We start from the raw sequence: 24,617 nt of genomic DNA, 5'->3' as shown, positions 1-24,617 counted from the left end.
ATTTTATTTGGAGAGCACTTGAGCATTACTTCATCTTCATCGTCCTTTAAGGCAGTAACATGCTTCCTGGAGGCAGATGGGGGAGAATTGTCTGAGGCTACATGGTGAAGTGCAGATTAAGGCAAAGCCAACCGCTTTGCATTCAGATGCAGCAGAAACACAGGTTATGGACCGGGAGAAGCCACAGGTCGGCTTCCTGAGCCCACTGCCAAGGAGCAGATCTGGGGCGATGCATTTTCGATTGCTTTGAAAAATGGCTAAGTTCCACTACATACCACCCCTAAAGAAGATACCTCAATGATGAGCCCTTCCACCACAATAGAGGGGGTCTAGTGTTGGTGCCCAGTGCTCTGTTGCTATTTAGCCTTTGGTAAGCTTTCAAGGAAATTGCATAGTCTATTAGAGCTGCTCAAATTCACACTGTTCCTCTGGTTTTATTTTGGAATTCTTTAACTATCCAGTCATTAGCTCTTCGCAAAGCAATGCAGCCAGTTCTTACCCAGCTTGACACCTGGCTAGGTATGTGTGTATGTGAGTGTGTGTGTGTGTGTGTGTGTGTGTGTGTGTGTGTGCTGGGGTACGGGGGTGAGGTGAGGGTCACTGGTCATTGGCACATATGGCCCCTGGGAGCTTGAGGGTACCAAAAAAGTAAACATCGGTCCTATGGCCTGGCAGCAATCACGTGCACTATGATCTAAGAGCAAATGAAATCAGAGCAAGATGGTTCCCCGTCACCAGATATCCAGCCACACCACAATAACTAGATCTAACACACAGAGCTACGTACACGGAGAGGCAGCACCCAAGAACAGATGCTTTGTTATGGCTCTGCACTGCCCCCTAGTGCCTTGCTGCTCAATGACACCCTCCTTGGATAGAACCTTCCACCAAGAGTTAAGTAAGAATCTATTTGAAGGCACAGTATTCAAGATGTTAGATCTGGTCAGAGCCCAAATCGTAGGGTTAAAAACAGAGGGCTTCCTATTGGCTGAAAAAAAAAATCTGATGACATTTGGGACCCCAGTTCTGAGAAAAGGCTCTGATGATGAGCCTTAGGTCTTCAGGTTACCAGAGACTCTTGGAGATCCCAACAGCCTGACTGATTGGTCAGATGATCCAAGTGGCCCCAAGAGGAGGACGGCCACAGAGAAGGCAGAGTTCTGAGAGAGTGGAGAGCAAAGTCACAGGGAGAGAGAGCACAGAAGGGCTACACGAAGGAGGCTCGTAACAGATCAAACGCTGGCCTCCAGAAGCCGGTTTTAGGGCTGGTCTGATGGTTCTCCCCTCCTGGTTCTCACCCTAAACAAGAAAGCAGCCGATTTAAGCTGGTTTGAAAGATTATGTTAAAATTAACAACACTACCTACAGCTTCTATACCTGACTATAATGGCAAAAGCAGAAAGGGTGCCTGGAAAATAAATTCTTTTTGTCTCTAGATTTTCAAAGCAATCAATTCAATAATAAAAAAAATATTTGTAAGAGACTGGGTCTTTTGCAAAGAATAAAGCACTTTTTGTTAAATACACAAAGGCTACTTGGCTGAACAGATACACATTTTTTTTTGGAACCTTGTATAATGTCACCAAGTTGAAAACGTTGGAATGGTTGGACTTGTCCCCGTGTTTCCTGGGAGCACCCAGTGCTGAGCAGCCAGAAACGCATGTGCGCCTCCAGTCCTGCCCGCTGGGCCTTACACCCTCTTCATTCCTTTCCCCATGAGGCAAGCAAACACTGTCATGACCATCTTGGGGTTCACTTCAACCAAGTCTTCTGGAAGGGCATATACTCTTGCTCCGATTTTTCGGGCCATAGAGATGGCGTACCTAAAAGAGAAAAGAGGAAGAATGAGAGGAGCCTAAACAAGCATGAAGGGGACCCCTGAGGATCACAGTTATAGTCATTCTATATAATCTATACTATATACTCTCTACTCTGCACTATAAACTATCTGCTATACAGAGCTCATTCCTGGTACGGCTGGAGCCAATCACTGGGCTCCTCCCGAGACTCGAGGGCAAATGCTGGCCTGACAAAGCTCCTGACTCCGTCAAACTTGCTGTCCAGCCTCGTGATAATTACCAAATTTATTATTTGTCCTTAGAGAGCTTCCTAGCTAGCACCACTTTTGGTGCCTACAGCATGCTTATTTGCTTGGGCTGTACAGTGGCAGAAAAAGTCATAGAACTGAACAAGAGTGTGTGCTAGGGAAAGTCTGCAGACACCATTTCAACTACAGAAACATTTTTACAAGGCAGAAAAAAGGGGAAATGCATCTGTAATACCTCGACCTTACCCATCAAGTCCTTTCTTGTTCCATTCTAATCCTCGCCTCCATGTATGTGTATTTATTTATGATACTATAATAGTAGAATAACCAGAGTTTTATATTACACATTTTCACATAAGATCACCATAGCTGTAGCAGAATATTTTTGCTCTGTTTATAGTTATATGAAGATAATTTTTATTAGCTGTAGTCTATCTTCAAATGAGCCCACACTATTACCTGGCAGTTCTTTTCTTCTCCTCATTCATTATCTAGTAACTTTTTTTTTTTGCGGTACGTGGGCCTCTCACTGTTGTGGCCTATCCCGTTGCGGAGCACAGGCTCCGGACGCGCAGGCTCAGCGGCCATGGCTCACGGGCCCAGCCGCTCCGCGGCATGTGGGATCCTCCCGGACCAGGGCACGAACCCGCGTCCCCTGCATCGGCAGGCGGACTCTCAACCACTGCACCACTAGTAACTTCTTGCAGTGGCTACTCCAGAGATTCTCCATTCCACCCAAAGCCCCATTACTCCCTTTGCTCTCCTGAAATAACTTTATTCTTACTTTATTGATCAAATTAATTTAAGAGCATTGGGCCAGAGCATCCCATTCTTTCTCCTTGTCCATCTCTCAATCACTTCCTCTATATTAATTATTAATGAAATAAAATTAATTTTTCCATTATAAAATAGAGGAAAAATTATTAAAAAGTTAGAAAATAGAGCTTCAAAAACCAAACAAACCATGCACAATCCTGCCACCATAGCCACCTTTAGGATTCTATATAATTCTTTTTACCCATTTTTCTAAGTAATTTTGTATCTTGCCTTTACAGGACAGTGCTTAGGAGCCTGGGCTCTGAAGTCAGACTTTGAATTTCAGTTGAACCACTTGATAATTGTAAAACCTTGGGCGAGTTCCTTAAACTTAATCACACCCCTCTTGAACATCTATAGGTTCAAGGCCTTTTTTTAAAAAAATTTCTGGGTCTTCATCCATGTTCTTCCCTCTGCTAGAATAGTCTTCCTAGCTCTTTCACCTGTCCAGCTCCTTCTTTTTTTTTTTTTTTTTTTTTTTTGCAGTACATGGGCCTCTCTCACTGTTGTGGCCTCTCCTGTTGCTGAGCACAGGCTCCGAATGCACAGGCTCAGCGGCCATGGCTCACGGGCCCAGCCGCTCCGCGGCATGTGGGATCCTCCCAGACCGGGGCACAAACCCATGTCCCCTGCATCGGCAGGCGGACTCTCAACCACTGTGCCACCAGGGAAGCCCCCTCCAGCTCCTTCTTCCTTGTCCTTTCAATCCGTCCCAGCTTCGATGTTATTTGGTAGAGCTTCAGTTCCCTTCCTGTCCCCTCCGCAGCACCCTGGGGTCCTCCTTCCACACCATCCCTCACACTCTACTGTAACTGCTGTTGAATTATTTCTCTTCTCTCCATTAGATCGTGCTAAACGTCAGCATACCAGGAACGCACGTCTCCACTTTCCAAGACTGGGCACAGAGAGAAGGGCGCTGCTGGGATGAGATACACAGCAGGGCTGCTGGGCACTAGTCATTCGTTAACCCTGGACTTGCGTTATGGATTGAATACTGCCCCCCAAAAAACGTATGCAGAAGCCCTAACCCCTGGTACCTCAGATGGTGATGTTATTTGGAAAAAGTGTTATTTAAGGTATAGTTAGTTCAGATGAGGTCATGCTGGGGTAGGGTGGAGCCCTAATCCAGTATGACTGATGTCCTTATAAGAGAGGGAGAAGAGACACAGACATACACACACAGAAGACAGCTACGTGAAGCCACAGAAACACAGGGAAGGCCACGTGAAGACAGGATTGGAGTGGTACATCTATAAGCCCAACGATGAGGGAGGTGTGGGACAGATTCTCCATCCAAGCCCTCAGGAGGAACCAACCCTGCCGACACCTTGATCTTGGACTTCTAGCCTCCACAACAGTGAGAGAAGAAATTTCTGTTGTCTGAAGTCACCTTGTTTGTGCTATTTTGTTATGACAGACCTAGGAACTAATACAGCCTGCTCTTAGAAAGGCACCTCTCTAGGGTAGAAAGGCACCTCTCTAGGAAGGCAAGCTTTCCATAAAGACCAGATAGCAAATATTTCAGACTCTGTGGGCTTTGTCACAACTATTTCAACTCTGCTACTGTATCAGGGAAAGAGCTATAGAAACTACGTAAATAAAACCTGATGTATAAAAGCTGACAACAGACCAAATTTGGGCTCTGCTGACCCTCATTCTACAAGTAAAGCAAATGGCAGTTGCTCTTAAGCTGGAGAAGACTCTGGTCTTGAACCCCACCCCTGTCCATGCATATCCACAGATATTCACAAATAGAATGTTTATATTTGCACGCACCGTGTACAAACTCTATTCAGGAAGCCTCCCATAGATTATGATTAGGAAATTGGTTTTATGAAATTACAGGCTTGCTTATCAATCAGAAGTCAACTGTTTTCAATTTCAATTGTTTCCATTGTTATCAAGCGTTTTTGTCTTGTTCCCTCTAACACCTGGAGCCTTAAACTGCTATTGCCCAGTATTGAAAATAATGATGATGGGACACAGTACGTCATGAGAAGAAAAAGCATCAACAGTGAACCTAAAAGTGTTTGCATGAAGGCACAGGCACTAGGGTTTACAGCTACCCAGAGGCCGGCTCATCCTTTCCTCCCTGACCCTAGGTTTATTTACGTACTTTGCATTGTTGAGTTTCTCTTCGTCGTTCAGGTTTTCTGTCTTCAGGAGGTCATAGTTAATGGAACCTGGTTGAATGGCATCAATGAGATCCAGGACGGGAAGACTTGTACTAATCTTTGGGTCCTGCATAGAAAGAAAGCATGGGTTTTAACAATATGCTCCCAAGTTACTTCTATTTGGCTCAAGGAAACTGAGTGGTTCTCTCCTCTTAAATACGAATATATACAGCCTGGTGTGGGAAATGCCACAGTGTCGCACATGGTGTTTCAAACCAGTGGTCATTTCTGTAGGGGCATCACTAGTAGCTTCCTGGTGGTTCACTAAGTGGAGGAAATCCATTGTCTGCCAACAGTCAGGGAGTCATTCCCAAATAGTGAATGGAAGGAAGTTAGAGCAACTAGAGAAAAGCAGAGAGGTTGATATATAGTATGTTTCATTCAAGTACTGGTTATTAGTAGAGGAAGGGATGATTTGAAAAAGAAACCATCAGAAAAGAGAGACTAAAGACATTAAGAGGAACCCCACAGGCTTCCCTGGTGGCGCAGTGGTTGAGAGTCCGCCTGCCGATGCAGGGGACACGGGTTCGTGCCCCGGTCTGGGAAGATCCCACGTGCCGCGGAGCGGCTGGGCCCGTGAGCCATGTCTGCTGAGCCTGCGCGTCCAGAGCCTGTGCTCCGCAACGGGAGAGGCCACAACAGTGAAAGGCCCGCGCACCGCAAAAAAGTAAATAAATAAATAAAAATAAAGAGGAACCTCGCTTCATTTTCGGGGGACATCCCAGAGGTGACAGGCAGGGAGAGTGATGCGGGCTCAGTTGGATGGGATTCAGTGAATGCCCCTCTTCTGGGGACCTTAGGGAAAGAAAAGGGTCCATAGGTCCAGGTAGACAGTGACAGCAATTATGTGATCAAATGCGATGACTGCAACTCATATCCATCGGTGTCTCACAGTGTGCTCAGCACTTTTTATAGGTTATCTCACTTACTGCTACAAGCCTTGGATGGAGGCATCTCATCTTAATTTACAGCAAGCAAAGGGAGTTTCTGAAGTTAAGTGGCTTGCTAATAAGTGGTGGGGCTGGGATCTGAACCCAGGTATTCTGACTTTAAATCTTGGGCTCTTTCTTTGGGGTCTGTAAACAGTTTGATGGACACACGCAAAGCTGTGAATGTTTTTTGTTTTTTTTTTTTTGCGGTATGCGGGCCTCTCACTGTTGTGGCCTCTCCCGTTGCGGAGCACAGGCTCCGGACGCGCAGGCCCAGCGGCCATGGCTCACGGGCCCAGCCGCTCCGCGGCATATGGGATCCTCCCAGACCGGGGCACGAACCCGTATCCCCTGCATCGGCAGGCGGACTCTCAACCACTGCGCCACCAGGGAGGCCCTTTGTTTTTTTTTTTTAAAGGTTCTACCTGATTTTTTTTTTAAAGGAACATTATTTATTTATTTTTTGGCTGTGTTGGGTCTTCGTTGCTGCGCACAGGCTTTCTCTAGTTGCAGCGAGCGGGGGCTACTCTTCATGTGGTGCGCTGGCTTCTCATTGTCGTGGCTTCTCTTGTTGCGGAGCACAGGCTCTAGGCATGCAGGCTCAGTAGTTGTGGCTCACGGGCTCAGTAGCTGTGGCTCACGGGCTTAGTTGCTCCGCAGCATGTGGGATCTTCCCAGAACAGGGATCGAACCTGCGTCCCCTGTGTTGGCAGGCGGATTCTTAACCACTGTGCCACCAGGGAACTCCCTGTGAATGCTTTTAAGGTGTAAATGCACAAAACTCTGCACCTGTGAGTGCAGACATGCCGAGGCAACTGTGTGTCACCATCTGAGCATAGTCAAGTTCAAACACCTCATACCTTGCGGGTCCAGATCAGAACCAATTCTAACAAAGAAACAAGACACAGGACCCCTGCAAGATGCTAGGTCTCCAGCACTGACCCTCTGTAGAGGTAGAATACTATTTTAAAAAATAGAATGGGTCCATTTTCATTTACTTCTGGGTTATGTAAGAACTACCACAAAATTAAGATCAATATACATATAATCGTAATCTAATTTCCACCATTAGCCTGAGCTTCTATCTCCATAGAATTTTTTGGTAAAGAAGCACAATGGAAGCAAAATGGAGAGATTTGAGTTTCACCTTCTTTCCTACTTCCTTCCCACAGTCTTGGTGGGCTGACAGGCAGCGAGATGGCCAGCAGCTGGCAGCGTTCATAGGTGAGGAGGGCCCAGGACTGTTTCTGCGATGGTTAATCAGGGTGCGCTGTGCTCACTTTTTGAAGGGTTTCACTTAAAAGCAGTATGGGGCTAATTTGACATTTTCCTTTTGTGGTCCTTTTGACCTAATCAATTCCACAATGACTCAGTGAGAAGACAGGAGAAAATTAGCCCAGAGCATCACAAGGAGCAAAAAATTGCCAAACATTCCCAAGAATGAATCCCCACAGGATCACCCCAGAAGCTGCTGGGTAATGAAATGGGATGCATTCCTGTAAAGTGGCAGCTGTTTTACAGAGAGACGCATGCCTGGGGCTACTCACTTCATAGCCATGGTCAAGTGACCTATAGATATTCTCCACTCTATAACCTCACCTCGCAGGTGAAAGGTGCTTTCCCCTCCCTGATGGACACCACCTGCAATTACTAGCTGTAACCTCAGGAGTTCAATGAGCACCCAGTTTCTTCACTATAAAATCAGGAAAATGGTGGGACTTCCTGGTGCTTCAGTGGTTAAGACTCCACGCTTCCACTGCAGGGGCCGCGGGTGGGATCCCAAGTCAGGGAACTAAGATCTCGCATGCCGCCCGAAGCAGCCAAGAAAAGAAAAACATCAGGAAAATGGTAAAGCTGTCTTCATCATGTCTGTGAAGAGGACATGAGGAGCCCCCTGTTACAAACAAGGAGCCCCTAGTACTGAGACCACGCTCCATCCTGGGAGCACCCCTCTACTGTGCTGTTCACCACCGCCTTCCCAAATCTCCTTCTGGAAGGACTTGCTCACATCTGTCACCAGCCTCCACTTCGACCTCCAGACCAAATGGATGGTGAGCAGAGGGAAGACAGAGCTGGCCGCTTCCTGTGCTGAGCTCACAGGGACTGGGCACTCCTGGTAGAGCCCGGCCTACAGATATACCTTCTGCCCTTTCTGGGAGGGGAGAGATTTTCATTTTTTTCTTGATTTTGAAGGAGAGGATTGATAGCATGACGAACTGCCTCACCCGCCCTGTTAATATAACTCTGAAGGGGTCCCTCTCCGCCATCTTGACCTTTAAGCCAGGAAAATGTAGTTAAGATATGACGCAGACATTATATGGTCAATCAAGTGCGCAGGGCCCTTGAGGAAGGATCCAGCTAATGTATAAAACATGAGTGAAGAAATGTAATAAAATGTCATGCTGTTATTAATAAAAGTGGGATTTGGATACAAGTAAGCAACTGCTTTTTTTTTTTCAGAAAAAAAAAACATCCCATGGGAGATCTTTTAGCATTTTATATTTCACCCTCATTATGTTAACAATCTGAACCATGGAGCTATGCACATTTAAAAAACATTATATTTGGGGCTTCCCTGGTGGCGCAGTGGTTGAGAGTCCGCCTGCCGATGCAGGGGATACGGGTTCGTGCCCCGGTCTGGGAAGATCCCACATGCCGCGGAGAGGCTGGGCCCGTGAGCCATGGCCGCTGGGCCTGTGCGTCCGGAGCCTGTGCTCCGCAATGGGGGAGGCCACAACAGTGAGAGGCCCGCGTACAGCAAAAAAATAAAAAAATAAATTAAATAAATAAATAAATAAATAAATAAAAAAAAAACATTATATTTTACATTACTTTGGAAGAACAACGTCTAAAATCCCATGTAAAAAACGAGTGGGTTTTTAAAATTAATTATTATGGGAGAGAACAACAAGAAATCTGTCAATGAAATGGTCTATGAACGTCAAAACAATAATGGGTCATTTAAACAAAATCAAAACGGGAGGGCGAGCCTCAAAGACCTCACACTGAAGGTCACTCTTGAAAACAGAGTGGAAGCAATAAAGATAAGCATAATGCTCAGGTGGCCGCAAGCAGGAGACACGCGTGTTACCTTGAAACTAGAGATGGATGAACTTTTCTCCGCTTCCTTCAATGTTTCATTCACCCAGTTGACAATAGTGTCGTCGTTGACCTTCTGCCCACCTCCAAGTTCTTCAAGAATATTCAGTGTGTACCTGAACAAAATCAAGAATGATTTCTGGAGAAAAGTTGCTAAAGAATTCACTATTGTGTAGCACAGAGAACTGTATTCAATACTCTGTAATGACCTATATGGGAAAATAATCTAAAAAAGAGTGGATATATGTATGTGTATAAGTGATTCACTTTGCTGTACAGCAGAAAGTAACACATTTTAAGTCAACTATACTCCAATAAAAAGTTTTTAAAAAAGAATTCACTATTCACAGACAGTCGCCAGCATAGAAATGTTTTTTTTCCTGTCACAGAAGATGGTCTGAACACCATTACATCTGAGGAAAAAAGAATATGTAATGACATTAGTTCCTTTTAGAATAACAAAATAGAACTTAATACTTAGAGTGAGATGCAGAGCGCATATCACAGACATTGTACAGACAGAAAGCAGAAGAGAAGCAGGGAAAGGAAAATGAAATAAAGGATTTGAACCAGTAACGCTTTTCTTAAAGGAACTATGAAAATCAAGGAACAATTCAATGTTAGAAAAGCCCAAGCACATATCCAGAAAAAAACTATAATTCAAAAAGCTACATGTACCCCAATGTTCATAGCAGCACTATTCACATTAGCCAAGACATGGAAACAACCTACATGTCCATCGACAGATGAATGGATAAAGAAGATATGGCATATATACAAAGGAATATTACTCAGCCATAAAAAGAATGAAATAACGCCATTTGCAGTGACATGGATGGACTTAGAGATTATCATACTAAGTGAAGTAAGACAGAGAAAGACAAATATCATGATATCACTTATATGTGGAATCTAAAATATGATACAAATGAATGTATCTTTGAAACAGAAACAGACTCTCAGACATAGAGAACAGACTTGTAGTTGCCAAGGGGGAAGAGGGTGGCCAAGGGATGGATTGGGAGTTTGGGGTTAGGAGATGCAAACTATTATAATAGAATGGGTAAACAACAAGGTCCTACTGTATAGCACAGGGAACTATAGTCAATATTCTTTGATAAACCATAATGGAAAAGAATATGAAAAAGAATGTATATATATATATATAAAACTGAATCACTTTGCTGTACAGCAGAAATTAACACAACATTGTAAATCAGCTATACTTCAAAGCCCAAGCAGCCAACATAATAAAGAAAAAATATAAAAGAGTTTCCTCTGTGTATCACAGAAGTAGAAATATTGGGAATACACATTAATCTCTAGTTAATCTCTAGTTTGAGGGTAAGAATTGCCTTAGATACATACTGTTATGAGAAGTGGGTTTTGCAGGGGAAACATTAAGAAGATGCTTCAAGCTCTTAAAATTCCATGGAGCAGAGAAGACTCACCATTCCCCAAGCTAATCTCTCTCAAAGGGTAAACACAGGGAGAGAGCCAAGCAGTAGGGCAGGTGGGCAGGTCTGCTGGCCTCACGGTTCAGCCTTGTAAGGGGGGAGAGTCAAGTTACCTACGAAAGACTAGAATTTCAGTGTGTGTTGTCCAAAATGAAACTCAAGTATCGTGCCATTGAGTCCTGTCTGGAGGGCCTCCCTAAATGAGGTCACCCTCCATTTGGGTGCCCAGGGTTTTGCTCATTACGTAATCCATCGGGTATCTTCCCCAGTTACTGCTTCTGTGCTAAACATAGTTCTTCCACAATGGTTTCCAAGTGTAATCTCGGAAACAGGAGCAATGCCCTGCTTCCTTCAGGTGAAAGCGCTTTCCTATCATTGGCGATGGGGAGGAAAAGGGTTTCTGCAACTTTTCTTTATCAAAACAATAAAATCCTGTGGACCAATCTGGCATCTAAGTCCTCTCAGTGACACCTCCCCAGATTCCCTCACATCAGCTGGTTCCTCTTCATTCTGCCTTTTCTAAACTACTGTTCCGGTCATGTCATTTAAAGTGACTCTCTGAGGCCCAAAGAACACAGGTCAAATTCCTTAGAATGGCACACGAGTCCTTTTGCAATTTGACCTGAGTGTCCCTTGTCAGTGCCTCCTCCTTCCCCTCCTTCTTCAAGGCTTTGTGGTCACACACACTCATGTTCTTCCAGCTGCACAGAACCATCAGCAGCTCACCGACCGCACCACGCGTCCTCCTGCCTCCTGCTTCCATGACTCAGGTGTGCGCTCTGCCTTGGATGTCCTTCCTCTCTAGTGAATTTCTAATCCTGAGAACAAGTCCCAGTTCAAGCATCATTTTTTCTGACCCATGCAGTATATTAATCATTATTGCTACACTTGCTTCCAACCTGTTTCCCAGAGCTTTTGATGGAGTTGATGTGCATGTCTCTGCCTACCTCGTGCCCTTGGACAGAGTCCATAGACCATTTTCATCTCAGTGCTTTCACGGGTTAGCCGAGTGCCCAGTACATACTGGGTATCTAGCAAATGAAAGAGTAGAGTAGTAGATGAAACTAAGAGAATGATTTTCTCCCAGGAAAAGCAAGGAGAAAGTCAAGATGGGAAATGCTTAGTCTGCGCCCAGAGATGGGACCAAAATGCTAAGGAATAACGAGTACAAATGGGATAAGTTCCAGTTAGATTTTCAAAATATTACTGGTTTGGAAAAAGGCCTGAGGTTTGATCATATCATTTATGTCATAACCGGCTTGTTTCCTAACAGCATGTACATTAAGTTACCAGCATTTACTATACCATGTAAGAATTTCTGCCTAGTCCACTCATTAAGAGATGGTGGGTTAGTGTTTGTTTCATCAGGTCACGTCCATAAATAACCTGAGAAACAGACTAGGTTTAATCTTCCAGCAGCCTCACTCATCTCAGGACCGAACTCTCACTTCCCTTTGCCAGGAGGCCCAGCCTGCTTTGTTGACTCTCTCCAGTGGACAGGAGCCGTGCTTTCAAGCCACTCCTTGAGTGAGGGAAGAAAATGGTACAGAGGAGAAGCTCACCCTTATACAAAAGTCTATTCATGCAAATATAAAAGGCCACAAAGGGACAGGGAGACGTAGACACAGAACACCCTGGAGGCAGCTGACTGCATTCGGGGGTCTGAGAATAGCCCCTCATGGTGGCACACAGTGGTCGGGAGCACAGAGTTGTCCTTCGGCCGCCTCAAGGGAGATGTGGAGGTTTAAAAGGAATCAGACAGCTGCTTGTAAGGACATCAGAAAAACAAAGGGAAGAAAGGCAAACATTTAGGTTGGAGACCCCAGTCTAGAAAGTCCATGAAGCACCAAATGTAGATGCAAAATTGAAAACAAAAATCAATTTGGCTTGTGTCTTCCTAGGATTTTCCTTGTGAGATAATCATTCCTTATCATGAAACATGTTTTGGGGGGACTGTGCTATTATTAAATGGAACCCTGCAGACAAGATCCGTGGTGTTTGCACACCACGCGATGCTGAGAAGCCCTCTGTCAAAATGAAGTGGCCCCATGAGCTCCAGCTTAAGCCAGGGCCTCATCCAACAGCAGACGATGGATGGGGTGTGGGGCTGGAGAAGCTGTGATTATGACTTGTGTGCTTTCCTGCCATCAAACACTTGTGTTATCTATGTAACATGTGACCCAGAGGGACATACCTCAGTGTTTTGTTTTTCAAGGACCTATCCCCAATTCACCATCCACAGCCTGTTTGATCTGGGGAGAATTCCCTCCTTTGCCTGCCTCAGACTCTTGACTCATCTGTTGGAGTCTAACTATTGTGGCTGTCTGCCGGCAGCCTACTTGCCTCAGGCTTTTGTCTCCAAACTTAGACACGTGCAATTTGCCAGCTTTCCAATCTGAGAACGATTTCTAGGCTACTGAAGGGGAAAGGGAGGTTTAAGCTTTCATTTGTTTCTAGAGGGAAAAATGACATGCCATTTATTGTTCAGATAAATGACCAAATTAGCACATCTGTGAAATCCAATGAAATAAATTCCAGCTAGAACTGGCTCTAAATTTATTAGATATGTTAATGTGTGGCATACAGAGAAAAAAATATACCCTTCTGGTGGCATTTACATAATTATCAGTCATTTCATCGCCTTTCACAGTAATGTATTTCTCTGTCCATTTTCTTATAGGCACAATTCTTATACAGTAAAGACTCATGAGAAATATGACTTATTTACCAGGTAGAGACACAGCAGCAAACTAGCCCTTATCATATATATACTAGCCTTAAACTATGATGTTGGGTCACATTTTTATAAAACTTCCAGAACGAAGATCATATTACAAAGTGATTTTCAGATATTATGAAATTCAAAATAGAATAGAGTTGGCCTGAGTTTTCTTTTTTTTTTTTTTTTTGTGGTATGCGGGCCTCTCACTGTTGTGGCCTCTCCCGTTGCGGAGCACAGGCTCCGGATGTGCAGGCTCAGCGGCCATGGCTCACAGGCCCAGCCACTCTGCGGCATGTGGGATCTTCCCGGACCGGGGCACGAACCCGTGTCCCCTGCATCGGCAGGCGGACTCTCAACCACTGCGCCAGCAGGGGAAACCCCCTGAGTTTTCTTTTTAAGTCACTAAAATAGAAAATAACAAAGATAATTTCATCTTCAAACCCATGAGTCAGTTTAACTGTTGCAACTTAAAAGACTTTTGCTTTGGTTTTTAAAGCAATCAGTACCAAAAGCCAGTCTGTTAAGAATTAAAAACACATGTGAAAGAAAATAGAGAGTAGTTCAGAAATCGTTTCTGCATATACACCAGTGAGAACGGCCCTTAGGAACTTTCAGTGATGTTCTAGATACATGCAGTAAAATAGAGGCTAAAGTTTCTTTAGCTCTGGAGTTTTCTGTGCCAGAGAAGCCTTATGACATCTGCCTTCAATCATTAAGGAGATCCCAGTTGAGAAAGGAGTAATGGAGCATCATACTTGATAAAGCAAATGTAAATCAGGTAGTTAAATTGATTATGATCATTTCTGATCACCCTACATCACCTGGAGACACTGACATGATTACTCCAAAGACCATTATAAATATTAGGATCTGCAGACAGTGGCCTGGGAATAAAGCGGCAGTGCTTAGGGACAAACCCTTGTCTCTGCCATTACCTTGTTAGACATAATGTAATGTGACATATGGTTTCTTGGGCTTCCATCCAGGCAGAAAAATGAATTAAGTCACACTAACATAGGTTCTAATTAAGGAACGGAAGACTTCTGCCTGGTCAGAGCTATCAGTAAAGGGGGAAAGAGCAAAGCATGTAAAAGTAAACCAGTTCATGCTTACAGATTTGCTGTCTAGAATTCTTCCCAGGCTCATGCTTTTGTACCCAAAATTGTTTACTTTTCTCACCATTTATTTTCTATTTGTATATCTTATTATATTCTACTGTTGCTTAAATAATATGGCCACATAGCTCTCACATTAATCAATTTTATGTTTGACTCTAAAAGGTACCTAAAGTTCTCTGTTAAGGAAGTAGCAGGAAATTCTGCTTTTGGTCATGATGGAATAACAGGGACCAGTTTACCTTTCTGCCTTAAACACATAAAGCACAATGAAAAAATATGAAACGATGTTGTGCAGACATTGGACAACAGGAAGCACAAAACAGTGGTCCCTGAGAGAAGGAAACCAAACCTAAGATTGTTCCAGCTTACTGCACGGAGAGTTTCCAGGCTGCAGTGCAGGGAGAGAGAACTCAAACACAGCATGACAGTGACCCTGAGGCAAGCGGAAAGGGTTGAGAACTCAAGGAAGCCAGGGCACTAGAATGTGTGGGGCAGAATAGCAGAGAGAAGAGAGCTGCCTGGAGAGGACAGTCATCTAGAAAGAAAGCTCCAGAGATCTTCAGAGGGTTTGCCTCAAGTGTTCAGCTGAGTGCTACTTGGAGCATTCATGTGAGGAAATTACCAGAGGCTGGAAAAAGAACTTTCAGAAATAAATAGGCAGAACAATCCTTGGCGTTCACACAGGGCTGGCATAAATTTGGTTCCTACCAGTCAGAGTGGAAAAATCTCATGATATATGGAGCATCAAGTAAAGTACTCAGAAGAGATTATCTCAGTATTGAGAGACAAAATTAGCTCGAGATTAATTAAGATATTAAGTAAGCCCCCAAAGGATCAAATTGTGCTTAAGTAACTTAACTGCATCCCAGGACAAAATTCAAGAATATTTAAAGGAATACAGAAATATCTAGCACACAGCAAGGTCAAATTCACAGTGCCTCACATACTATGAAAAATCAGTAGGCATGCAAAGAAGCAGAAAAATATGACCCATAATGAAGATAAAAATCAGTTAATAGAAACAGACCCAGAAATAACAGTTATTATAACTATATTCTATATGTTCAAGAAGGTTAAGGAAAGACATAGAGGAGATGTCAAAAAGACCCAAATCAGGGCCTCCCTGGTGGCGCAAGTGGTTGAGTCCGCCTGCCGATGCAGGGGATACGGGTTCGTGCCCCGGTCTGGGAGGATCCCATATGCCGCGGAGCGGCTGGGCCCGTGAGCCATGGCCGCTGAGCCTGCGCGTCCGGAGCCTGCGCGTCCGGAGCCTGTGCTCCGCAACGGGGGAGGCCACAACAGTGAGAGGCCCGCATACCGCAAAAAAAAAAAAAAAAAAAAAAAAAAAAAAGACCCAAATCAAATTTCTATACACGAAAACTATTATGTCTGAGATAAAAAAAGTATACACCAAATGGAATTAATGGTAGACACTGTAGAAGAAGAGAGTGGTGAATTTAAGACAAGGCAATAGAAATTATCCCAAATAAAACAGAGAGAGGAAAAAATGAAATGTAAAGGAAAAAGATGATCTGAGCATCAGTGAATTTTGGGACAACTTCAAATGACCAAATAAATGTGTACCTGGAGTTCCCAAAAAACTAGAGGGTGGGTACAGGAGTCATATTTGAAGAAATAGAGGCCAAGATTTTTCCAAATTTGATGAAAACTGTAAGCCCACAGATTCAAGAAGCTCAACAAACCTCAAGCACAAGAAACACCAAAGCACATCATAACCAAATTACTTAAAATGAGTGATAAAGAGAAAATCTTAAAAGAAGCCAGAGGAAAAAAGACATATAACATACAGAGGAACAAAGACAGGAATGACAACAGATTTATCATTGGAAATGATGCAAGCTAGAAGACAGTGAATACATCTTCAAAATAGTGAAAGAAAAAACTATCAACCTAGAATTGTACACTCAGATAAAATACCTTTCAAAAATGAAAATATAATAAAGATTTTCTCAGACAGACAGAAGCTGAAATAATTCCTCGCCAACAGATGTGCACTGCTAGAAATATTTCAAGTAGAGGGCAAATGATATCAGATTGAAATCTGGATCTACACCATGGGAAGAAGAGCACCTGAAATGACAGATATGCAGGTAAATATAGCATATTTCCCCCTTTATTCTGAAAGTCCCTTTAAAAGATAAGTGACTGTATTTACACAAATCAGTTAAAAGTTAAAGGATGGAAAAAAATGTGCCACGCTAAACTAATCAAGAAGAAGCAGGAGTGGCTGTATTACTATCAGGAAAAATAGGTTTTAGAGAAAAGAATATTACCAGGCATAAACAGGGTCACTTCATAATGAAAAAGGGTGATTCATTAAGAGAACATAACAATCTAAAACATTGACGATCCTAATAACAGAGTTTCAAAGTACCTGAAACAAAACTGTCAGAACTGAACGGAAGAAAAAAAAAAAAAAAAAAAACGGGACTGCTCCGCCAACATTCCTTTGGTTTTAAGTTTAGCTTAAAATATAGTTTTATTAAATTAAATCACAACTCTGAAATTTGCAAGTATTTTTCTAGATGAAGAATACATTCAATAAAATGCCATTCCCCTGAGTTGCATTACCTTCTCATTAACTGCCAGACCAAGGCCAATGTCAGGGTGTGGTTTCCTTCATTGAGATCTTGTCCAGCAATGCCAACCAGGGAAAATTTCGCTTGATTCTTCCCCAGTTCCACTGCATAGTTACAGTTCTCAAGCTGTTAATGAGCAGGAAGGGAAACAACCTAATGTCATCATCTCTATGATGATAAATACCCGAGAAAATAAGATAATAAAGACACAAAATGAAATAATCAGGTAAGATTGATTGATCTCTCAAGCTTCGCCTGGTTCTGCAATTCTAGGATTCTAAGTTAGTCAAATAATTTTCTGTCTTTTCTTAAATCGAACCCCTCACTCCCACCAAAAACATATTCATAGTGTACTTTAAGTGCAAAACCCAAATGAATTATTATGATGAACATTTTCATGGCTATATCACACTACAGAACTAGACAGCCATACTAAGTAACCTGTCTATAATATTCCTAAAATAGCTGAATTCATAGAGATTGACATAGAACATCTGAATTCTCCATCCTACATGCACACGGTAGACCGAAATGTGGGACAGGTATTCCCGTGGCTATGACTCATGGATCATTGGGTCACAGGCACGAGAAATGGTGGGAAGTGATCGTGCCAACCCCGTGGCTGCTTTTACAAAACAATGTGTTCCCATTACGTTGACACTAGACATACTATTTGTACAAGTCAAACTGTTAGTACAAGGCTTCGATTCTTTAGAAAATTAGAATGATGATCTTGCTGGGGCAAAAGCAACCCTGCAGCTCTGCTTGCTCTAATTATCTTAATTAGAATTTTTACATCATAAAGTTTAAAGACATCCAACATGGAATTATAAATAAGTAATCAACTGAAATAATGAACTCACTTTAATAAAACCATTCAGGTTTCTGATTGCAGTACTCTAATTTAATCCATGGATAAACAGTTATCTAAGTTTGGCCTCCTGATAAAGTATTCACAAGGTACTCTTGCAGGCTTATGACTTCACCTGCCTACCAGAACATCAGAAGAGTCATTGTTTGGGACTTCCCTGGTGGTGCAGTGGTTAAGAATCCACCTGCCAATGCAGGGGACACGGGATTGAGCCCTGGTCCAGGAAGATGCCACATGCAGTGGAGCAACTAAGCCCGTGAGCCACAACTACTGAGCCTGTGCTCTAGAGCCCACGAGCCACAACTACTGAGCCCATGTGCCACAACTACTGAAGCCCGTGCACCTAAAGCCCGAGCTCTGCAACAAGAGAAACCACTGCAATGAGAAGCCCGCACAATGCAATGAAGAGTAGCCCCTACTCAATGCAACTAGAGAAAGCCTGCGCACAGCAACGAAGACCCAACACACACACACACACACACACAAAGAGTCATTGTTTACCTTCTTCATATTGCCCCCCAGTTTGGGGTATGGTGGTTTGTTTACTCTGTTCCAATCAACAGGGACTTTAATCTTTTCATAGAGCTGGAAGATGACCAGGGCATCTGATAAGTCACTGAACAAAAACAAACACAAAAGGATTCTCAGATACTCAGCATTTATGAAGCTCCTGCAGCAGGCCAGGCAATTCCTTATATATTAGCTCAAGGAACATTCCCGGCAACTTGGCAACACTGGCATCAGTAGCTCCATCCTTGGAGGTGAAGAAACCTCGACTCAGAGAAAGGGAGGGAATTTACTGGAGGTCTCCCCCAGGTGTGACCACCTTTGCCCCTTCAGCAGAAACACACAGCCTCCAGAAAAAGAAGTACGGCTCTAACAAATGGCACAGGAGATACAACCACAAACTGAACATTTACTGTTTGGCCTGCTTCTGAGCAGATCTTGGGTTTACAAACAGGGATTCCATTTGTCCTTTTGCTGCTGGGTTATGATTTTTGTACTAAATACACAGCAAGGTTGGTGTATGGAAGTGAGTTTCTTAACATCTGCTGCTCAGTGTGGCATTTCCCCCTTCTCACTGAGGTGCACACACTTTGTAAAGAGAATTGCACACCACAGTGGTATTTGAAATCTTGGGGATCTTTCCAGGTCTTGGTATCTCATATTAAGGAAGAGTCTCCCAATATTCTTACCTGTACAAATGATTGACTCGAGGGTTTACACCCAAGGAGTTCATCCAGTTCCTAAATGTCCGCTCTTCTCTTGTCTCACCTAAATGAATGAACACCAGTTATCTTTCACGTACCTAGAAAATATGTCTTTTTTTATGATCAAGGTTTAACTAAAGAATCTGTAATAAACACTGAAAGGAGGGCTCCCCTGGTGGCGCGGTGGTTGAGAGTCCGTCTGCCGATGCAGGGCACATGGGTTCGTGCCCCGGTCCGGGAGGATCCCACATGCCACGGAGCAGCTGGGCCCATGAGCCGTGGCCGCTGAGCCTGCGTGTCCAGAGCCTGTGCTCCACAACAAGAGAGGCCACAACAGCGAGAGGCCCGTGTACCGCAAAAAAAAAAAAAAGAAAGAAACAAAAGGAAAATTTGAGGAAAAAACCCCACTGAAAGTAGAAAAAAATAATAACCCTAATGGATTTGGATGAGGGTTGCTATTCTGTGTTAATTTTTTTTCCATTTCAATTCAATGAGTATCTCTAGAGCATCTATTAGTGGTGTGCAAGATCCTGTGTGGGGAAACTCTTCAGGGCTGTCCCTCAAATGCTTACATTCTTTCTGGAAAAACAAGTATTTTAGGCATCAAAGAGGGGTCATGCAAGCTAGAGGGCTAACATATGAGGTAGATATTTATATTTGAGTTGAGATAAAGGAGAGAATTTTATGGGCTAAATTTGGAGGGAGTGCAATTTGAGCTTTACCTTAGAGGGTTAGTAAAATCTGGATAGTAAAGAAGAAAGAAGAGAGGATTTGGGGGAATAAGTAAGGAGTGGAAGTAGGAGATTGTGTAAGTATGAACACAAAGGGAGCGATAGGCAAGGTCTGTCTTAAAACCATTAGGAACTGATTTTTCAGGGATCTGTGTTGTATAGTCCACAGAGACAAGGCTGTCTAGTGGCTGGAACCAGAATCAGCGATCTTTGGATGCCAGGTAGCAGATTTTGGTTGATATATTAGACAGTGACAGTCATTATGGGTTCTTTTTTTTATTACTATAATAAATTCTTGAGCAAGGCAGAGATATAATGAAAACAGCACTGTGATGTGCTTGGCAGTAGCGTGCAGAATTACTGAAAGGCAATATGCATTTAAATTAAACACACAGAGGGGATAGTGTTTGACACCAGCACGTGGGCACATTCAAGTGCTTGACGGATGGAGGAGTAGACCCCTAAGACCTAGTGAAAGAGTTGGTGTATGATTTAATGAGTCTGGAAGAGCCGAAAGGAAAGATAACAATCTAAAGGTCATTCTGTGGGAAGAATTATTAGTATTTGTTGATTCAAAAGATTTTGGGGTGAAGGAGAGGAAGATATCAAAGTGGAACCCAGAGTTTTGGTAACTGAAGAAAAAAATGGTATGATTAATGGAAATGGAGAAATTCTAAAGGAGAGTGGATGGAATGGGGGCAGGGGGTAGAGAGGCAATAGGGGAAGGGGAAATGATCAATTCTGTCTTTTATATGCTGAATTTCAAGCGATAGTGATGGACTCAAATCTGGATGATCTAGAGGCAGCTAGAAATGGGTGATTAGAGGGCTTGATATACATATTTGGTAGTCAACAGAATGCACAGACCCCTGACCACTGTGTATCAAATCATACAAATGCAGCAGTGTTGGAACACAGATTGATTTTGCACCTCCAGCTAGAGTAAAGCGTTGCAGAAAAGGATCAACCAATTCTTTAAATTTGCATTTTCTTTCTTTGGTGATATTCATTTATTATTACTTTTGTATTGATTTTCTGTCTCAATATCGGGACAATTCATGTCGAAAAACAGAAAAACATCTCTGGCACTATCACCTATTAGAACTTGACTAAAGCTGTGTGATTTTTTGTCCAGTCTTAGGGCTTTAACCTCCTAAATATAAGAGTCATGGATTCTGCCTCAAAATATTATTTTGCGGCCCCCATTATCCAAATCAAAGAAGCAAAACAAAAATCTCAGTAAGCATCTCTTAACATAAGTTAAATATCATTTTTAAGTGATGAGTGGCTGCAATTTCTTGCCTCTAGGAATTAACACTCAGTCCATTAAGTACATAAATTAGGTTTTTGGAACTCAGGATTTATTTCATCTGATAATTAAATGCATTGTCTTCCCTAAAACATTTAATTCTGATAATGGATGAAGCCTATGTATAATGGATGTGATATAATGGTATTTGATTATTCCTGTTTGTCTGTAATTGACTTGATTAATCTATTTATTCTCTTTGTTATGTACCAGAGAATTGATGACCTGTTTGCAAACCTTCCACGTGAGGGGCTTATGTTTGCTTAGGAGGTGATTTTGAATTGCCCTTGAATTAGAATTGTGACTGCTTTTCCGAACATTTAAGCAACCAATTTCCAGTTACCTTCAAGAGCCCCCCAGTCGATGTCCTGGTTCTCTGGTTTGTGCAGGGCAGGGTATCTGTTAAAGAGGTTGGCAATAAAAGCCAAGTTCAACTTGGGGTTCCCTCGGACAACATCTGTAGCTGTGACAAACTGCCGGCAGCCCAGCCTCTCCGCCTGCTGCAACATGCATTCTGCCCTCTGGATGTCATCCTTCTCCTGCAATGAAAAAGGACGGATGTCTCAAGGCTGGGTCAAAGCCTCTCTAGGCACAAAGTAGACATGGATAACATGAAAAAGAGATGGGAGTCTTACTGAAACCCTTAGTATTCAACCTCAGATAGACACTTAATAACAGCAAATTATCACTTGTATTTGCCTGAACCAAAATCAGAAAGTCACAAGTAAAAGGAATCTCAAAAGTTAAGTAATCAAGTCCTTCCATCTTCATACAGAACAGAACCATTTCAGATGAATAGTTGGTTGTCTTGCTTTTAAAGGGATTCAGTAGAGTCTACAGTTTTATCATTTAAGTTCATCTTAATTATTTTCAACCATTAGGTTTCCTTTTTATTATCTTCTTGCATAGACCTCATGAAAAATGTTCATTTATTAAGTAATAAATTATATTCCTATTTTCAGTTCATCAAAGATATTTACATCTGCCAACAAGGACTTCTGATTAGTTTAACCGCCTTTCCCACACTGAGTTGGTGTACTTGCAGCTCAGACAAAATAAGTTTAAGCTACACAGTGTCATTGATAAATATATAATATCTATTTGGCTTCTGCAGACTTCAGATTGAGGATCACCCCCTTAGTATATTAAAAGTCTATTCAAATAGTTCTAGAGAATCTCCAGTCATTTGTAAACAGATTCTTATCAGAAAACTAAAGTTTTGTTGAAATATGGTCCATTGCCCTTTAATGCTCTTAAAAGTGTATGAAACCACAAATTTTCAGACAACTGGAACTTATTAAAACTAGAATTATCTCTTAATATGATGCTTTGCTGGATAACACTATACATTTCAGGAGCTCTACTTCTCATGCAGGAATGAGTTAACTTAAATATTAACTCATTAGATTTAACTCTAATGATATGAAATGAGGCACAAGAATGGGTAAGGCAACTTCTCTACATCAATACTAAAGTGCTGGCAAAACTGAAGTTTTAATTGGACCCTTGTTGTGCCCTTTGTTTTCTTTTCTTTTTTTTTTATACTGTATGGTTCTATTTATTTTTTTGTCAAAATCTTTTATTTTCTTTCCAAAGTTGTTTTTCTAAATAAGATAAAAACATTCCACCAAGATTTTCTTTTGTATTGACCCACAGGATTTTTTTTCTTGAGGATTTCAACCATACTGATTTTCTAAGATTATTCTTTCTAAATCCTATCTGTGTCAGATAATGTGGCTGAACAACAGATGAGACAACTGTAAGAATAATTTTTTTTGGATGACCACAACAAAAGCAACAATGATTGCAATTACCAAACACAAAACACACTCATACTATGTCATAATATTGACATTCAGTCCAGTAATCCTCCACTGTAACAGTTCCTTTACTTTGCAGTGAAAATTGATTTGTATATTTTTTGCCCCTGAGTCCTTGTGGGATTTTTTTTATTCAAACAGAAAGTCACAAAAATTATAATCATCTTCATCAGTTCACTCAGTCCCATGTAATTAATTTTTTTATCTTGATCTTTTGTTAATACTTTTATGAATTCATCAGTTTTCCGTTAGAGTTCTGAAAATGCTTATTCATTCAGTTCAGCAGTATAGTCAGTTACCAGAAACCTGTACTTGTCAGAGTCTTTTCCATGAATTCCTTGAAGATGAAACCCTTTTATAGGAATATTTTTGCAAAAGCATCAGAGTACACCCAGAACTGTCTGTAAATGACAAAAGTCTTAAAAATGACCATGGTTAAATATTTGATGAAAGTTCATAATAATGCAATTGACAAGAAAATTTAGTTATTTCTGAGATATACATTTTAAAGTAATAACTAGAATTATGACTTATAACATTATACCAGAACATATAAGATTTTTAGAAATTTCATGTAATGTCTAAAACATTTATATTAACATATTTCCATACAAATAACCCAAAGAAAGTTTAGTATTAGTTGTTTTTTTTTGTTTGTTTGTTTATATTGCAGGTTCTTATTAGTCATCAATTTTATATACATCAGTGTATACATGTCAATCCCAATCGCCCAATTCAGCACACCACCATCCCCACCCCACTGTGGTTTTCCCACCTTGGTGTCCATACGTTTGTTCTCTACATCTGTGTCTCAACTTCTGCCCTGCAAACCGGTTCATCTGTACCATTTTTCTAGGTTCCACATACATGTGTTAATATACGATATTTGTTTTTCTCTTTCTGACTTACTTCACTCTGTAGGACAGTCTCTAGATTCATCCACGTCTCAACAAATGACTCAATTTCATTCCTTTTTATGCCTGAGTAATATTCCATTGTATATATGTACCACAACTTCTTTATCCATTCATCTGTTGATGAGCATTTAGGTTGCTTCCATGACCTGACTACTGTAAATAGTGCTGCAATGAACACTGGGGTGCATGTGTCTTTTTGAATTATGGTTTTCTCTGGATATATGCCAAGGAGTGAGATTGCTGGATCATATGGTAATTCTATTTTTAGTTTTTTAAGGAACCTCCATACTGTTCTCCATAGTGGCTGTATCAATTTACATTCCCAACAACAGTGCAGGAGGGTTCCCTTTTCTCCACATCCTCTCCAGCATGGGTTGTTTATAGATCTTCTGATGATGCCCATTCTAACTGGTGTGAGGTGACACCGCCTTGTAGTTTTGATTTGCATTTCTCTAATAATTACTGATGCTGAGCAGCTTTTCATGTGCTTCTTGGCCATCTGTATGTCTTCTTTAGAGAAATGTCTACTTAGGTCTGCCCATTTTTGGATTGGGTTGTTTGTTTCTTTAATATTGACCTGCATGAGCTGTTTATATATTTTGGAGATTAATCCTTCGTCCGTTGATTCGTTTGCAAATAGTTTCTCCCATTCTGAGGGTTGTATTTTCATCTTGTTTATGGTTTCCTTTGCTGTGCAAAAGCTTTGACGTTTCATTAGGTCTCATTTGTTTATTTTTGTTTTTATTTCCATTACTCTAGGAGGTGGATCAAAAAAGATCTTGCTGTGATATATGTC

At 41.9% G+C, this 24,617-nt stretch overlaps 1 protein-coding gene across 3 annotated transcripts in view; it reads right to left on the bottom strand.

Annotated features, from left to right (window-relative positions):
• Window positions 1-24,617, bottom strand: part of LCP1 (lymphocyte cytosolic protein 1) — a 59,244-nt gene continuing 34,627 nt past the window's right edge. For 2 of the 3 annotated variants that reach the window (XM_060079975.1, XM_060079974.1), the window contains 7 exons: window positions 21,428-21,623; window positions 19,030-19,108; window positions 18,335-18,449; window positions 16,955-17,088; window positions 9,058-9,181; window positions 4,980-5,104; window positions 1-1,823 (listed from right to left, as the gene is read on the bottom strand). In XM_060079975.1, the coding sequence (XP_059935958.1) occupies window positions 1,691-1,823; window positions 4,980-5,104; window positions 9,058-9,181; window positions 16,955-17,088; window positions 18,335-18,449; window positions 19,030-19,108; window positions 21,428-21,623 (906 nt within the window). In that variant the 3' untranslated portion in view covers window positions 1-1,690. Of the gene's footprint in view, window positions 1,824-4,979; window positions 5,105-9,057; window positions 9,182-13,091; window positions 13,647-16,954; window positions 17,089-18,334; window positions 18,450-19,029; window positions 19,109-21,427; window positions 21,624-24,617 lie in introns of those variants that run through there. The other variant, XM_060079976.1, reaches the window with a different exon arrangement.

Source organism: Mesoplodon densirostris, chromosome 17 (assembly GCF_025265405.1).
Source record: "Mesoplodon densirostris isolate mMesDen1 chromosome 17, mMesDen1 primary haplotype, whole genome shotgun sequence".
Classification (NCBI taxonomy): domain Eukaryota; kingdom Metazoa; phylum Chordata; class Mammalia; order Artiodactyla; family Ziphiidae; genus Mesoplodon; species Mesoplodon densirostris.
Note: the sequence above shows the minus strand (reverse complement) of the source record. Positions and strands in the feature narration are given on the sequence as shown.